Consider the following 18239-nt stretch of genomic DNA (forward strand, 5'->3'; position numbering starts at 1 on the left):
ATCTTGGCCAGGTATTTTGGCTTAAAACTAACTGTTCCTCCCCCCACTCCCAATAACCAGAAATAAACAATTGGTTAAAGTTGTGCTCATGACAGAGGCGTCTGGGAGAGCTCTGGCTAATCTGAAGGCAGAAGAATTAGGTTAATGCATTTGAGCTGGAACCTACAAATTTCAAATCCTTCTACTCTGGAGTCTTTTGCCAGAGAGTGAATTTACAGGTGCCAGAGAGTGAATTTACAGGTGCTGGTATGCCGTGCCCTTTCTGATCAAAGTATAAATGGAATGACTATGAAAAATTCTGGCTGGCTTTGGTCCCTATTGAAGACCAAATGTATTTATTTTTATTGAAAAGTCATTAGCAAAAAGATGCCAGACTATTCTCCCCTTTACCAAAATATTATTAAGCAGGGACACCTTTAATTTCTCCATGAAAGAGGAGTTGTCCAGCCAGTGTGAGTATGATCTTCTCCCATACTAACCTATGTTATCACTGCTTTATCTTCATTAAAACTTGCATTCTGCCGGAAGACTATGCAGGATGTGGAAAAGAGGGATATATACATACATTTCTTTTTTTTTAAGTCAAGACCAAACAAGAGATCCGAGGTACAATTCAGCGGTACACCCAATATCTTGGCAAATGTCTCCGCACTTCTGAATATGTGTGTGATTTTCAATTTCACTTAGGCGTCCAGAAGCTTGTGTTAGTTTTAAGATGATCAAAACATTTGGTTATAGGCGCATTATTAAAAGTACCTAGTAAGCAAATCGTGTAGATTTGTCTTTTCAACAAAGGAAACAATAGAGAGGTTTTAGAATAAATAACACTTAAAAGCTTTTCCATATACATGGTAAATTGGTAGCTAATTCTTTGGTCGTCAGTCATTGCATAGCAGAGCCTCCTGGAGAACTGTCAAGGCTCTCAGAGGGGTGGCTGAACCTTAATTCCTAGAAACTTGTTCCAATACCTCTCACCAGGAAGTTACACCTGGTCCCCAACGTTGGGGCAGTTGTTCTTGGCCAATGGGCCCTTAAATATCAGGAATGAGGCAAAAGCAAATGAGTCCCCCCACGGGGGACAGGGGCTGCAGAGAAAGGCACTCGGGCTTCGGATCCATCTTTGCATGGATGGTTTACACGAATAAACAGATGTTTACTCAACTGTGAAATGGAGACAAGAATACCCATATCTCCGAGGGCTCTTGCCCAGATTATAGTAAATGAGGTAACATATATATTGCACTCCCTATAGAGTGAGTCGAAGGTTCCCAATAAATTAAAGGTGGCTGCCACAACGTGTGAGTGAGGTACTCAAGCATCTCAGCTGGACTGTCACCTCCAGTGTGCACATCTCAGTGGATAAAAGGGAGACCTGGCCCAGTCCGACGCATGCCCATTGTTCACACCTGAACAATTCTCTCTATCCCTCACCCTTTGGGAAACGTGTTTTCTAACTGCCTGAAGGACACCGCAATCAGAGCCGAAACTATTTCCAAGCAGGAGCCCCCTTAGTGCTCAACTCTGTCTCCCGAGATAACACATCCTGAGGCTCCTGGCCACATCGCCAGCTTATCCCACTCAAGAATTGTTGCTTCTCCTCTGAGCCAATCCTGATCATCCAGGGGGCTATTGATGTTAACGTTCTAATTTTTCTCAGAGAGCCCTTGGAGGCCTACCCCCATCTAATTTGTCTGAGCTTCTCACATCGTATATCGTGCCCAGGTTTTAAGAACCTTTGGAACAGACTTTGTGCTGGTTGCCAAGATCAAAATTTGATCTGTGGGTAGGAGTGTTCTATCCGACATAATGTACCCTCCGTTGTTTGAATCTCTTGCTCTCTTAGGCCTCTGGATTCACAGACTTAGCAGCACTGACTTGCTCTGTTCCCTGCTGCGTTGCGTAGTGTGGCCAAGAGATGCTGGATTCACCATCAGAGATCAGGAAAAAAAGCGACAGAAAGAGAGAGAGTGAGAGAGACAGAGAGAGAGAAGAGGCAGACCCAAGAGACATGAAGGTACAGCTTGAACACAGAGAGGAGAGCACGCTTGTGTTTGCTTCCTTTTTTTTTTTTTTAAACTCACTGAGACATGTATTGTCCTTGAAGAAGTTCAAAAATTTGAAGCACTCTTCCAGATCATTCCCACTGTTGTTGCAGTCACACCATGGGGCCACGCTGAGGCTACTGGAGTCTATGTAGTTGGGGGTCATGACTGTACCTAAAAAAGTAAAAACAAGGCATCTTGTTCTTGTGTGATGATACAGACTTTTCTATAGCCTAAAAGAGAAAACAAATGTTCCTCTGATGGTGGATGCACCATGGATAATTACAAACATTGTGTTTGCTGAGTGGGAAATTATGTTAAGCAGTGCATTTTCTTGGCAATTTATCTTGAGCACATAAAATAATTTACACATTTACTTAAAAAATTATAACAGAACTCCTTCAGCTGCGCTTAGGGTATTTTTTTTCTGCACAAATGGTATGGATGTTATGGAGTAGGAGAGAATTAACTTAGAATGCATGAGTTCCCAAATCCCTTGCATTTTCTCGAAAATGTCATTAATCTTCATAAATAGATAGAACTGGTTTTACATATCTTAAAAATCCTTTTAGGACTTTGAATCCACTTTCCTTGGAAGCAAATGGCTTCTTCAAAGCAACACGGGGAGCTTAGATGCTATCCTTTGGGTTACCACACATCCTGAACATATATAACAAGGCCTCTGGTCACCAGACTCTCAACTGATTTAAAATAAAGTCTTCCAAATTGTGAAGGAATTGGAAATAAACAACGGAAATTCTCTAAGCTGATGGCTTCTAGAGTATTGTCTCAATAGTCCTCAAAAGTCCTCAAAGAAATGCTGGGTGGTCTCTCTTGCCTACATCGTCTTGTGTTCATGGTTTTTCTGATGAGTTCTGTGCTGGAGCAAATAAGCAATGAATTTATACTTAATACAACCCAAATGTCTTCTTCTGGGTGGCTTACACCAGGCGATGCCTATTCATGCCAAGAAGCCTTCTGTTTTTATACATTTTTGTGGATGTAAGAAGTAATAGGTGGTCAGTGATCCACAGGATATATTTGGTTCATAGACAGAAGAAAAATTGCTTTGTGAGCTCTTCTGGGTCAAGGACATATCTTCTTTGCCCTACGTTCCTTACCAATCTGAACTACGTGATCTCCCATTATACTTTGTGATGGGAACTTTGACCCACAGCAGACAGTGAGCACCTAACTTTGAGTGAGAAAGGAAAAGGCACCCCAAACACTGAGTCAAGAGGTTAAAACATGTGTACTAAGAAGCCACTGAATGCCTGGCACCATCGTGGATCTCTGACAACATGGAAGAAGCAGGCACAGGCTTTGTCCTAAAAGAAGTTAGAACCAATGCAGAGGGAAAGATCCAGACCCAAGAGGGAAGTTAATTTTGGTCTGTAAAGTGCGTTGCCTCAACCATTTCATTCCATTACGCGATGAGTATTTCATCAACCTCAGGCATGTAATGGTTTGCCAAGCCAGAAATGCCTGGCAGCAACATGCCTTGTCTACTCATGGAGGATTTAATGAGCACGTTTACCTGGAAGGATATGGACTAAGGTGTTAATAGGGATTAGGTCTGGGAGTAGAGTTGTAGATCCTTCCTACCGTCTCCTTGGGTTTCTCTGTATTTTTTTTAACTTTTTATAATGAGCACGCCTTAATTATTTCCATTGGTTCTTAAACCTATAATTCCATAGTTGGTAAGTAACCCCTACTAGAGACTTAAGAAAAGGAAAGGGTGAATGCAAATTTGGAATACTGACTCAAGGAAGATACACTCATTGGGACACATACACAAAAATGGTCAACAACACCGGTGAAAGGCATTGCCCAAGAGAACACAGGTGTCCTTTCAAAAAACCCTGGGATGGGTGTGCAGGCACCTGTGTTATGCCTGCATTAAGTACCATCGCTGATGTTTTTCTCAAAAGCTCTTGCTGAAGGCACTCTGGTGACAAAAACTGTAGTCCGTGCTGTCATTCTTGGTGGGAAGTTCTTCCCGCCTGGTGACTTGTGCGATCCTGACAGGAACACACACCATGGCTGAGCCATCACACTTCTGACAACTGTGGTTTTCCTCACCCCTCCACAGCCTTCACTACGCGTTTGTCCTCAAATGTCAATCGTGACGGAGCCCTGCCTTCGAGGCTTCTTCAGGCCCCAGGATCCGGAACACCTGCCTTTCTTCCTGCCTACCCCTTTATCCACAGACACAAATTTGCCTCGCTTGTGACTCTTCTAACTCACTGGTACCCTAACTGTGCTGTTGCCCTGAATGCCCAGAACCTGGTTCTTCCTGGGTCTTGAGAGGCAGAAAACACTGTTTCCGCTATATCTGTTCTCAGAGGGAAATTTTAGGCTAAATCACTCCCTGCATACCAGGAGCTGAATTACCAAGAATGCCAATGGTGAGAAGGACCCCAGTTAGTTAGGGGTTTTATTTCCAAAGGGCCATTTCTGGGGAACAGCCTTTTCTATGTCCCCAGACTGAATGACTTCCACGTTCTCTAATTCAGTTAAGTTGGCTTGACTTGCTTCCCTTTTCCACAGCCACGCTTTCTTTCTTGCTGTTGTTCTGTGTGGTCAGTTCTCCACCTGAGATGCTTGTCAGGTGCTCGTACTGGAGTTCACCTGCACTGCGATGCTCCCTGCTTCCTGCCTCTGCCTTTGCATATCCAGGATCCTCAGTTGCTTTATTTTTTTTTAAAGGTGAGTCCTATAGGGTTTAACAGCAAAGCCCCAGCACAGAGGGTGACCGGGAGATTCTTCCTTTCACAGACAGTGACAGGCTACAACGGGAAGAGTCTGTGAGTATTTGTAAACCAGACTTGCCTCCCGTCCCGCTTCTCCCCGATCTTACCAATAAGCCCTGAGTAGGCGAGGAGGCAGTCAGCATAGTTTTCCTTTAGGCAGCTGCTGGCAGACCTTGACTCCGGTTGGCAGTTGGTAAAAAAATCCGCAAGGCGAGATCTACAGTGGGAAAAAAGGGCAAAAAGGGTGTGATTTGAAATACCCTACATTAGCTTCTGGACAAACGTAACTTTATTCCTTCGTTGACAAGCCTTCGTCCACACCAAAAAAAAAAAAAAAAATACATAAATAAATAAAATGTGAACTCTTAGGATGTTAGCATTCTCTCTTATATACCTCCCCTGCCCCCCTCGCTGTCCCCGCCTTCACCCGGCCCTTGCCTACCTGTGTGTCTGCTTATTTGCAGAGAAGTCTTCAGGGCCTATAACGGGAGAAATCTAGATGCTTTGAAGTTTGCATTCAATATTTATTTCTGACAGACTTATTTGCATCTTTAGGAAATATGCTTCTCTACACACTCACCAGAGATCCACACTGGGAAAATATTTACTTTATACAGAAACATGTCCCTGGCATCAAAATAGGATCCTACAGCCCATCTGCTCCCGTAATTCCTGCTGGCTTTAAAAGTACGTGTATTTGTCTTGTAAGTTATCTCTCATCCAACAGCCCAGGGGACAGAGATTTATTGCAGCCAAGTGACACGGAGGAGGGGCTCGTCTCTCCAGAACTGGAGGGGAAAGAAGGAGGGACAGGGACGCTGGCTCTGGGTGAGGTGTCACTGTGTGACTGGGCCTTTGGGGGGAGGCGGTGCACGGAGGAACCACTGACCAACTACTGCACGTATCTGCAGTTTGGGGACTCCCCAGGGACCCACACAGTCCACTGGGAAGCCCTGAGCGGTGGCGACATGGCAGAGACCCAAGGGGGTGAAGAGGGACAACAGACACGCTGGCCGGGCGAGGAAGAGGACTGTTTGTGGCTAACTGGCTGTTTTTCAATCTGAAGAGGGTATTGTTGGAGAAATCCTGAATGAGGACGGGGCCTCCTCTGAGGTCATCTCAGCAGACAACAGCTCTGCTTCTGAGTGGAGAACACAATGGACTCCGAGAGAACTGAAATTATCCAGCAATTACGGGAGACAATGGATGGTTGTCTCAGCTTTTTTCACTTCAGCTTCCCCACGCCGGCAGCCAACACACACACAGGGCTGCTTTTACTTCTTTCCACGCAAGAAACTGTATTTACGCAGCATATTGAGGATAGACACAACCTTGCATCCGTGGGCCAGAGCGAGGAGGGATGTGTGGATAGCAGAGGTTTGTAAAATGTCCGCAGGAAGCCCATTAAGGTGTCCCTTTACTACGACTCTAACCAGAAGAGAGTTAGAAGGCCCACCAAGTCCTCTAAGTTCACTGCCCCTGCAAAGGCAGCACGGTGTCTGTGAGGGGCTGGTCTCTCCTTGAACCCTTTTAAAGAGGGGTGTCTGAGCCTCGCTACCTGTGCCGATCTGTGCGCTCTGTATAGGTGCCTGGTTCCATCACTGCCAATCCCCGGGGCAGGTGCTGAAGCTAAGTGGTTTGGCGAAATCCTCCAAATGAGGCTTATGCGTGCCTGTATGGGCGCCCGGATCTCCCACCGTCTAAGCCTAGTTGGTGTTTTCAGACTCTAATTGAACACACTGAAGGGCATAAAACCGGGCCATTTTCTGTAGCCTGGTTAAAGGATTTATTTTTCAGAGGAAATCCCTAACGGTGGCTCAGGCTTACTCAACTGGCTCCAATGGCATCCGGCTTGGACTGAGTGTTAATTTCAGAAGAATTTTCCCGGTCATGAAAGTTAATGATCTAGTGCTCCTGGGCTCCTAACTCCGCAAAGGCCAAATGCGGTTCAGGCAGCTGGGGCTCTAGTTCGGCACACAACCTGAGTGGCTCTCTTTCCCTGGCAGTCCCGTGCTTCCGGCCTGTCCCCCAGAGATGGACGAAAGGCCGCTCTGTCTCCAAGTCCCCGTTTCCTGTAGTCTCTCAAGCAGCCTATTAACCGAACAGCACCGTGATGCGGATTACTATCCTTCAGCGAGAGGCTAATGCCACCAGATTCATTTTGTTTAACAACCTCAGAATTGACTCACAATTGGACTCTGGAATGAAGGGCTAATTGAGTCAGTCTGCTGCAGAGAGTATAACCCTGATTGGGAGGATAAAACCAGATATACTGCTCTGAGCAGAACCCTGGACAGGCTGCTTTACGAGAGAAGATTGTCGGCACAGGTCCCTGGTCCTAAGAGGAACACAGCCAGTGGACAGAAAAGAGTTTCAAACTAATTTTGAGCACAAGCAGCACTGCCAAAACACTAACATTTCCATGGTTTTGTTTTTCACAGTGGACCCACCTCCTACTGATGTCTCTACTTGGAGACAGGATGGTAACTTCAGGGGATTTGCATTTTACTGAGAGAAACACTGAAGTCAGAGGAAGTTGATCCAGCATTGTGCTGGAACCAGCTCATTACTGGCCAACTGGTGTATTTTCAGGGATTTCGCGAGCTGGTTAACAGCATGGTGGTAGTTTGAGAGTAACCACGGTAGGAGTATTTGCACCGTGGTGATCGCAAATGAGGGCTTTGTGTTGTTCTTGGAGAAACGGGTATTTACTACGTATCTGCACAACCCCGTTTAGGACCATTATGATGTGTTCAATCCTCCTGACAAAGCACCCGTCATGTCTCGGGAGTGAGGTCCCGACCCTCCTGGTGCGGCTTCCTCTCTATCCCCAGTCATTTGGGCCAAATGAAACGGTGTAGGACCAGTTTTCATCTCGTCTTTAGTACCTCCCAAAGAAAGAAAACAGTCGGCCCTCAAACACCCTTCCTTCCTAACATCTTCTCTTACAGACGGACACAGTTCTCTGAAATCTCTCTTTTTTTAGGTTTACTTATTTATTTAATCCTTCCTAACATCTTCTCTTACGGATGGACACAATCCTCTATTTTTTAAACATTTATTTATTTTGAGAGAGAGAGAGAGAGAGAGAGAGAGAGCAGGGGAGGGACAGATAGAGAATTCCAAGCAGGATCTGCACCGCCAACATAGAGCCCAACGCGGGACTCAAACCCATGAACCATGAGATCATCACCATGAGCCAAAGTCAGACACTTAACTGACTGAGCCACCCAGGCACCCCAGCCTCTGAAATCTCTTAAAGTCACATGTTGGTTACATGTACTGACAAAGCAGCTGACCTGTCAGTTCCATGGTTCCGTCCCTGAAAGATGTGCCATGTGCTTGCGGTGTAGTCAGTAAACTCTCTGTCTCTGAAGTCAACCCACCAAGAGAGACAAATAAAAAGATGATAACAATACAGTGGCTAGTTCTTGATAAATGACAGAAAGGCCGCTAATAAAAATAATGACATGAATGACATGAATGAAGTATTTTGTAAATGTCAGGTATGTCTTTACACACTTTTTATTTTTTCCAACAACTCTAATAAGGTAGGGACAGTTGTTTTCTTATCCAAATTTCAGGAGGGAACCACATCTTAGCAAGTTTAGCCTAGAGTCAAATAGTGAGCAGTAGAACCACAATATGACCGCACACATATTAACACTGATGCCGCGTGTTAATAAGCTTTTGACGCGACACAGCTAGATGTTGGTTTCAGAGAAGCCATGACATTGGGACTGAGAGTCACAGGATGACTCCGTCCAACAAAGGTGGAGGGGATATACCAGGCAGGAGGGGGCGGCATGTGACAAAGTCAGCACGTTCGTGGTACGCCCGGGGTAACGACAACGGAATGTTTGTCTTGCCAGATTGATTTAAGGTCTTGACATGTAGGCACACGTTTAATATAAGAACCTTAGAAGGTAATCCTATCAGCCCATTTTACAGATGAAGAAACGGAAGCAAAGAGAGGTGAAGTAACTCCCTCCAGGTTGTAGACCTCTGCAGTGGAGCGCGACCACACTCAATATCAGACTCCAGAGCCGGAAATCACTTGCAACTACTAAACGTAACACATCCATCACCCAGATCATTGTGAGCTGTGCGCTTGGGATGGCTGAGCCACACGAGGGGAATGGTGAGTGATGGGTGATGATGCTGGCAAGGATGTGAAGAGCCTTGAATGACCTAAGAGTTTGGATTTTATCCTAAAACCAGTGGGAACCACTGAAGGTTTTTAAACAGAGAAGTAACGTTTGCGTATTAGGAAGACTCCGGGGTCGCTCAGGTGTTCAGCAAAGGTTTGCTGGAGACCTACTCTGTGCCTTCACCATTCTAGCAGGAATGGAGAAGTGGGACACTGGCCAAAGGATATTGGCCAATAGGAGACTAAAGTCAGTGGAGAGCCAGTGGGGAGATCTGAGGACCTGAAGGAGAGGAAGAAAAGAGGATGCACGGAGAGGAGGGTTTTACTAGGCGAGTTTTACTAGAGGCAGGTTTTCCTAGAGGCGGGTTTTCTAGACTGTAGAAAGGAGGGGCAGAATCAAGGTGCAGGTAACTCAGCACACAGTGGTGCTGTGGGGAGAACGCAGGAGAGGACAGGTCCACAAGGAAGATGGTGACAGGCGGGATGCGAGCATCTTGCAAATGGTTATAGCTTAAGATCTTCATCTGTCCAGTCGCCAACTATGGTCTGAGCACCTGCTACCCCCAGCTCCCATCCCCCAGCTGTCCCAGGACAGCCCTTGCTGAACATGCTTCCCCTGCCCATCTTGGGTTAACAGTCACATTGTAACCTGTTTCAGTGCCTTCCCCGCCTCGGCTGCACTGATCCAAACACAAAAGCTTAAACGTCCAGTGTGGGATTAACAAAGAAATTCCACAATTGGATTTCTTCTGGAGACATGAAATCTCCATGACTACAAGCAGTGATGAACCTGACTGTTTTTCTCTGAGAAAATGAAAAGGAAATGAATAGGCAGTAATGTAGAAATGCATCTCCCTCTGAAAGAGAAAATTCCCACCCTCAAAGAGGAGGAAAACACCGGCAAATGCCAAGTTAGCCTTAGGAAATCTGCTGAAGAGAAAACAGTGGTTTATGCAGGAAATATACTAAAGGAAGCACGCTGCTAACTGGAAATAGAAAAATGATTATAACGATAAAATCTTGGAGAATCTCCTCAAACAGCATATGGTCTTTTGACGGGGGGGTGGGGGGGGGTGGGGAATCATTTACCTTCTTTTTCAGAAACATTTTTAGGAAAAAGGTGTTATGGCAAACAGGTGGAAAAAAAAAACCATATGAGTGATGACCAGTTTAACTCATCCTGGATCATCCCATTCTTTTGAATGTTTTTTTTTTTTTTTTTTTCCAGGATGAATCCCATTCTTGGATACAAGCCACATGGTTGGTGGAACTGAACTCTGGACGAGGAATTATGAGGTTTTGAATGAGATCCAGGCTCTGATATGAACTACCCAGAACTCCTGCAGACGTTGCCGAACTACTTAGCTCTTGGGTTACCCTTCCACTTCAGAAATACAATCTATGGGACACTTCAAGATACTCAGAAAAAGAAAGAAAAGAACACTTGTTTTCAAAGCATTATTATTGTTCTCATCCATGATTCCATTTGGCCATTACACGTGATTTTAGTGTCTTAGGCATTGGGTTTCCTTTGAGTACAGAGACCCAGATTTCTCTAGTAGATCCCCTGATCTCGCACTCAAGAGAGCTGAAGGCTAAAAGGGTTAAGCTGTTGGTCGGAGTCACACGGTGGGCAGTGGCCGATGGTAGGTGACAGCCTTGGAAGGGAAATATGCAGAGGGTGCTGGATTTGAAGTTCCCAGGGATCTTACTTAAGTCATCAAGTGTATAATTGCTCTCCCCCTCCCATCATTTGACCAGATTGTTCTTCAGAGCCTTCTTCCTAATGATGTTCCACTGACTTTACAGCCTCGGTGAACACTCTGAATGACATTCGGGAGCACAGCAGGAGCCAAGGATGCAGACAGAACCCTGCATAGGAGGGTGGTAAGTCTACCACTGAATTAGGCTTCCCTTAATTAAGGGGCTTTGCGGACTGCCCACACAGGACTGCAGACCTTTGACTGCCCCCTGTAGAAAGCCAGAACCTTGAGACAGGATCCTTTTATTAATCTGTTTGTGTAAGAAATTACTAGCATTTTTCTCTGAGTCCAATGTGAACATCAGGGCTTTAAAGTCTGGGTTTTCAATGCAAGCCATTTAGTCTCCGAAAGTTTTCTCAATTAAAGGAAACAAAGTTAAAGGAAACAAAGCAGGCCAGGCCTGAGAGGGACGCGCACCTCTTTCTAACCCCAACTCCACCTTTCAGGGTCTCACACCTAAACAAATGAGTTCACTTCCCCAACTCTCCATTTCTTCACCTGGGAAATGGGGCGGATGCCATCCACAGTCGCTCTAGGTGGCTGCTGGGAGAACGAATTATATAAATTATATAAAAGCGCCTCACCCGGAACTCAGAATACACATTGCCTGATACATTTTCACTTCCCATCCCTTCATCTGTTTGCTCCCCAATTCCTAGCCCATTCCAACGTTAAGCCCTTGCTGCAAAACAACCCACAGCAAGCTCAACACTGAGAAATGCACATCTTAGCCTGTCTTCCACTGGCCCCTGTATCACAGACTCGGGCTACATCTGGGTAACCGAAGGCGGCAACTCTGACCAACACAAATTTGAGAAGTCTGAAGCCAGGAATCCTGCAGTGTTACCTAATACCCCGCAGTCCTATGAGCTCATAGGAAAAAGTCATTTTTAAAAAAAGCTATTTATTCCCCTGGGGGTTAGGGGAAAAGACATATTTTTAAATAACTAAATATCAGTAAGTTTCTTAATGCCGTTAATCTCTTACGCAGAATAAAAATAATTTGAAAAACATGCTGCTAATATTAGAGCCGGGAAGACAAAGCAAGAGTTCTGGAATGGTGATTTTCTGGTACAGTGACACAAAACAGATTTTTCTCTTTCTGTTTTTAGAAAATTACCTTAGCCCTTCTTCCCCCAGCAGCCTACTGGAGAACATCTGGAAAACATCCTCCAGCAAATCAGAGCCTATATTCAAGACATTTTGCAGAGGTGTTTTCTTGCCTTGCTGTTCCCCACTTTGTGGTGTGCACACAGGCCTCTTAGAGCAAAAGCCCAGCATGTTCTCCGGGGGGCAGTCTGTGAAGCTGGGGAGGGTGGTAGTCAGGCCACCCTTCAGAAAGCCAGTCTTCCCCAGGCCTGGGAGTGAGTGTGGCCACTCCGGAGCAAAAGCCCTGGGGCGGGTTCACATACCTAGGCACAAACACTCAAAGCTCTGCACATCTTGAGTTTCTCAGCCCTTTCATGTGGGCTCCCACTCCTGGTGGGATGACCAAAGCCTCAGCCACTTAACGCACTTCTCATTGACTCAGCCAAACTGCAATCCCACATTTTTCGAGAAGAGTACTGTGAGGTCCAAGAAGCCTTGTCGGATGCTGTTTCCTGGGACAAGATGGCCCTTGTGGCCAAGTAGAGATCAAGGCCTGTCGTTCCCAAATCCCTGGTCGGCTTCATCCTGATACTTGGAGGCTATAACCCATTGAACAAACACCCCTCTCCCTCCTCACTCGTACTGGAGAACCCTGATCACAGCTGCTTATCCACTACCTTGGTAGCTCTGGGCCCAGCATCAGGGTCACAGAAGGCTAGGGACATCGCCCTCTGGGCATGATCCACAGTGCTGTGGCAAAGCCTGACCTACCAAGGAAGGGCTTCGGGAGATGCAGGTGAAGTCACACATGGCTCTGGTCCCTATGTCCTGCTTGGGGTGTCTCTCCAGGGTGGGGACTTAGGGTAAGCAGGCTTCAGGACAGAGGTGCAATGTATCCTTAGCCTCTCTGATGACATCAAGCAGCAGCAGCCCCCTGAAGGAAGTCGGGTCACCATCTGATCGATCTCGGCATCCCTCACGAAGCCACCCTGCATGAACACTGACAGCTGTCAATCAACATCTTCAGAGTGGCTGACAGAGCTTGACAGCTAATCTCTATGTGGCAAATTTGAAAAGCAAGCTATGGCAGTTGGCAAGGGAGTCCACTCCGACGGTGAAGGGGCTCTTGGCAGCCTCGGATGGGATACCCCAGAGCTGCCGTCCGGCCAGCACCCCTCCCTGACTGCCCTCACCAATCTCTCCAAGGCACACACTAATGGTCATAGTAAAAGCAGGCCGTAAGTCACAGTAGGGCGCCGAAACTCCTCAAACAGTCCCATGCTGCATCCCCAAGTCAAATAAAGTTGTTTTGTATTATCCATGCCACAACACGTCCTTTGGTGCAGAAAACTTAGCTTTGGCCGTGTTTGTTTCTACAGGAAGAAATCGAGGGAGAAAAGAAACTGGAGGTTTTCTGGATGATTAAACTATCATAAAGCTTTCAGATACCCAATAGCCATCTGTGACAAATATGCTAAAACTCTTTTAAGAGTCAATCTTATCCAATAAGTCTTTTGTATGGCTGCAGGGCAACTTTAGTGATCAGTTTTGTGACTTTTGGCCACCAGGTTTCTCCTTGGGCACCGAAATCTAGATGTTCCGCCAACGTTTCACTCATAGAACCGTGCCTTAAAGCCCCAGACCAACATGGTATGAATTTGCTTTGTAAAATTCTGCAGGAACCTCCATCTTTAGGAGTGAAGTACAAAAGTTGCCTCACGTTTATCCTGGAACCTAAGAAGCTCCAAGCCAACTGCTCAGGAATCCTGGGGCAGCAAAGGTCACCCACTATGATTTCACTTAATCATTTATGCCCACTCTCTCACTTCAGAAAGAATCTTGAGATGCATTTAGATGTAGCTTTGATGCAACAGAATACACGTAAAAATGAGTGAGGATGTTTGGGGCCACTTAAAGATAAGACAGAAGCAGTGGTATGGCCAGGACAAAATGCACACACACCCTTGGCAAGCTAAAAGCTACATATTTGGCTCTGTGCTTTCTAGCAACGACTCGGGAAAAACTGGTTCTACGATTCATGATTTATCAAAAATTAAAAACATACCTCATAAGGAAACCTACCATAGGCAGAATAAGATGTCTACACTCCACTGTAGTCCCTGGAACCACGGACATCGTGTGAGGGCCTTTTTGCACATGTGATTATAGTTTTAGATCCTGAGGTGAGCAGAATGTCCTGCATCATCCAGGTGGGCTCAGTGTAATCATAAGATCTTTAAAAGTGGAGGAGGAAGGCAGATGAGGAGGTCAGATGCCATGTGCAAAAGACTAGACCAGCTTTTGCTGATTTTGAAGATGGGGCAGGGGCCAAGAGCCAAAGAGTGGGAAAAAGTCAAGGAAACGGATTCACCCCTAGAGCCTCCAAAAGGAGCTCAGTCCAGAGGGCACTTTGATTTCAGTCCGGTGAGACCTGTGCAGGGCTGCTGATGTCTGGAAAGGTAAGAGAATAAATCTGTGTGAAAGCCACCAGGTTTGTGGTAATCTGCCACAACAGCGACAGAAAACGAAAACACTACTAAATGTCAGTGCACAGGAGAGATTTTGAATATAGACTTTGAAAATGGACCAGGACCCGATTTCAACGCAGCCACTTGCTAAACATGGCGTTTGGGGTGAGTACCTTAACTTCCCTGAAGCTTCGTTTACTCCAGTTAAATGACAGTAAGTCCTTCAACACTACGAGAAGAGGACTCATCTGTCCTGTGTTTTCTGTTCTGCTCTGGACCAGCCCAGAAGGTCACACTGATCCTGAGACCTCTATGAAGCCCTAAGGTAGGGACAGCCACACTGACATTTTTCTTATAATTCATCTGCTAATAACTCGCCATATAAGATGCTTTGTCTTGAGATCAAATCCACCTGTTTGAGGTCTACACATACTCGATACACTTATGATTAACATCAGGCTCATTCCTACCATTAAGACCCAAGAGAGATGTCTCCTATGAGTCTTGCACATCCTCTAGCAGAGAAATGTGTTTTATAGGCCAATGGAGTCACACTCACGGAAACAGGTCAGAGCAATTCTACAGGTCACTACACGTGGTCCCCATATGTGACCCTCTACCGAGCTGGCTAGCATCAGGCCTGTATAAATGTAAAGGGGTGCCGTCTGTACGCTCAGAAAGAAGTGTCGCATGGTGATGTTTATAGCCAGAGAAACTGAACTCTAATTACTTTAGAGAAACACAGGTAAATTCTAGAAATTATCCCAAATGCCGTCTGGCCTCCTTCAGTCAAACCTCGCTTCTTTGGGGGGTTCCCAGAAGATGAAAAATTGAAATTACGCATGCTCTCTCGACTTTAATAATTTGCAAAATTCCTCCCCTTGCCCTTGCCCCCAGAGGACAAGCACTAAATACCTGTGTGGTACCTAAGTCCCAAGCTCCAAGCTCTGCTCAGCAGAATGTTAATTCACCTTCCGCACATTAAAGGAGCCTAACTTCTGCCTGCCCTGGGAGGAGGTGGGGAAAGAAGGTAAATGGATGTCTGAATGGCTCACAGCCTACACTTGCACAAACAGACTTTAAGCAGAAACATATGAAAATAAGATTCCCTATTAATCTTTAATAGGGTTGCAGACTTCCTAAGGAAAATTATGTTCAATAGTAAATATACACTAGGTCGTTTTTCTTCCAGGCAAGTTGTTTTAAGGTCAACAGAGACTTTGAGCTCTGCAAACAACTAGTCCCTAATATCTTCCTTCCTGGATGGGGCAATGCTCAGGAGACAGGGAATTGCGGTGTTACGCGTCAAAAGAATATATCACTTATTCCATTGCCATCAGAGGTTAATTCTCCCTTTTTCAGAAAATCTAAACTCCCTTTAGTAATCCATTCTCACTTTGCATATCCTCTGGTCAACAGTCGCCCCTCCCCCATACTCCCAGCTCCAATTTCCCTAAAGCTCTCAGCTGAATTTCAAAGAACATTTCTCCCTTTATTCTTTAGGGCCATGGAGCTGATTTCCATGGTCCACATAAGTTATTTTCTAGTAAACTGTCCCCTCAACCACTCTATCCAACCAGGTGGCCTTAGGGCTTCTTGTGACCCACTCACAGTGCTCTCAGGGGGGAGCTCCCCACCCCAGCTTTGCCTCACTGGCTCTGAGCCCCAAGGAGGGCGTCCATTTTGGCCTTCCCGCCCACATGTTCTCTCCTACATTTCCTAGTTTATGTCTTCACCTTGTTAATAGTCCTGTCTCCACCATAAGAAGATGAGCGCCCAGGATTGGCTTGACGTCTGGCACCAAGTAAATGTCTGGTAAATATTTCCTGAATGAGTGAATGAAGGAAGGAATGAATGAATCCCAAGTGCCACACACCGTGGCTCCAATCACCTATAGACTGATCTTCATCATGATGTCTTGGTGTTCGGCACGGAAGAGGAGAGGAGAAAGAGCGGCCCATGTCTAACTGCCCCAGACACGGTATTGACAACGACTGCATTCACTTCGACCCAGTCACTGTTGCGATGCTTCAGAGGCCTGCATCATTTAACACACAATAGCCTGACCCCCCGGGGTTAGCCTTATTTTACAGTGGGGGGCACTGGGACCCAGAAAGGTCAGCAATCAGCTCAAGTCATGGAGCTGGTAAGAGTCAGAGCCAAATTTTGAAAAGAAAACCACAGATTCTTAACCTCATACTCACCCCCACAACACTGATAGAGGAATGAATGTTCAATTTTTAAATTTGAGTTCTTGGACTTCTGCCGCCATTTTGATGTGAATTGCACATGCTTGAGGAGCTGAAATCTGATTTAAATGGATATAAGTGTTATTTACTAGGTCCAATAAAGTGTAATGACAGAATTAGTGGGCATTCTTTTTGTTTAATAATGCTTGCGGTTTAAAAACATAAAAAAATAATATCTGTTGTGACTGTTCAGCAGGGCTAAATGCAATCCCACGCCACAGCTCTGCAGAGAAACCCCTCATTGCAGGACTTCCCTCGCTGAGCACCTTCCTCCCCAGGCTGTGTATACAGTCGCCCCAGAGGGTACCACTGAAATCAGGAAATGAGGGGTACAAAAACTGGGGCTTCCCAGGCCCACAGGGAGAAGTTAATAGCACTCCCAACCAGCCTTTTCCTGACCTCAAAGAACATTCCTGAGGCCGGAGACAGAAGGCGCCTGGTAGGGGCTGGCCTGGCTGGGACCGTCTCCCTGCGTGCCTCTCCCGGAAAAGCAGACCCGTGTGTGGAGCCTCCCCAGAGCTTGTGTGTGGGCATAGTGGGAAGGGACAGGAGCCCTGGCGTCAGACCGTGCGTTCAAATCTCCACTGCCCCTGCTGCCGTGCTTCATCTCTGCATCTCCCCGTGTAGAAAAGGCAGAGACACTAACAGCGTCTCCTCCACAGGGCTGCGAGAAGGATTAAGGCCTGGAACCCACTTCCTGGCACAGAAAAAGGGCTAAATAGGAATGTTACTGTTATGACTCTCAAGGTGCTTTGCAATGTTGGCTCTTTCTCTCCCACCACAGGCCTAGGAGCAGGTAATGGGACAGATGTCTCTCCTCCTTTACATGAAAGGGCAGGTATAGAGGAATCCAGGAGATGATCAGGATCCTCAGCCAGCGAGGGCCAGACTCTGCACGCAAATAGGACTTCGACTGGGTTCGGAAGCCACCTGAGGCCATCACACGCGCCCCATGTGGCCAAGGAACACTTGGCCTAGCTCCCTCAAGAGGACGGTCTCCCAGAATCCTGTGGACGATATTTGGTGGCACCTCTTGTATACCCGGAAAACACCGCTTCTGTCTTCTCTGAGCCTGGGGATGCTGGGGAGCAGCCCAGGGAGCCCCGCGCCTGGGGCTTTCGGGGTGGACTCCTAAGGGTGCATCGGCAACCAGGTACCCGCGGCAAAGATGCTCCTCTTCGGCTTCATTGTCCAGTCCCAAGCACAAGCTGGCACAGGGCTTCAACCTTCCAGGGACCACTGAATACCTCCAGTGCAAGACACCGTGTGTGAGGTGGCGGCCATGGGGGGATAGGGTCAAAGACAGACAAAGGGCTCCTTCGGGATATGGCATCTGGCCTCCCGCCACCGGTACCATCACTTTCCCTCTCTTACGATCGGCAGTGAGCTAGGGGTGAGACGTCACCGTGCACCGTAAAGGCCAAGCTTCAAGGACACCTCGGCCCGTGGAACCACAGCACTTCTGAATCGGAAGCATGCGTGTGTATCTGAGTAATCCACATTACAACCCCATCACGGGCACTGCCCATCCACACTCGTCACAACCACAGATGCTTCCACCTGGAAAACGTGACAAGAGCCACGCAGAGCATGGTGTGTTAGCTGTCTTCATTTGAACAGTTCGGGTCAAAGATGGCTCCAAAGGTCAGTTTGGAAGGAGGATTCCTTTTCAAGCGATTACCTTGAAGCCCTCTGTTTTATTTTGCATTTGCAGCCATCACTCCG

At 46.6% G+C, this 18239-nt stretch overlaps 1 protein-coding gene across 5 annotated transcripts in view; it reads right to left on the reverse strand.

Moving 5' to 3' along the window:
- GFRA1 (GDNF family receptor alpha 1) overlaps window positions 1-18239 on the reverse strand; it is a 213931-nt gene that overhangs the window by 31120 nt on the left and 164572 nt on the right. For all 5 annotated transcript variants that reach the window (XM_045439065.1, XM_045439067.1, XM_045439063.1 and 2 more), the window contains 2 exons: window positions 4903-5012; window positions 2082-2216 (listed from right to left, as the gene is read on the reverse strand). In XM_045439065.1, the coding sequence (XP_045295021.1) occupies window positions 2082-2216; window positions 4903-5012 (245 nt within the window). The remainder of the gene's footprint in view (window positions 1-2081; window positions 2217-4902; window positions 5013-18239) is intronic.

This window comes from Leopardus geoffroyi, chromosome D2, assembly GCF_018350155.1.
Source record: "Leopardus geoffroyi isolate Oge1 chromosome D2, O.geoffroyi_Oge1_pat1.0, whole genome shotgun sequence".
Classification (NCBI taxonomy): domain Eukaryota; kingdom Metazoa; phylum Chordata; class Mammalia; order Carnivora; family Felidae; genus Leopardus; species Leopardus geoffroyi.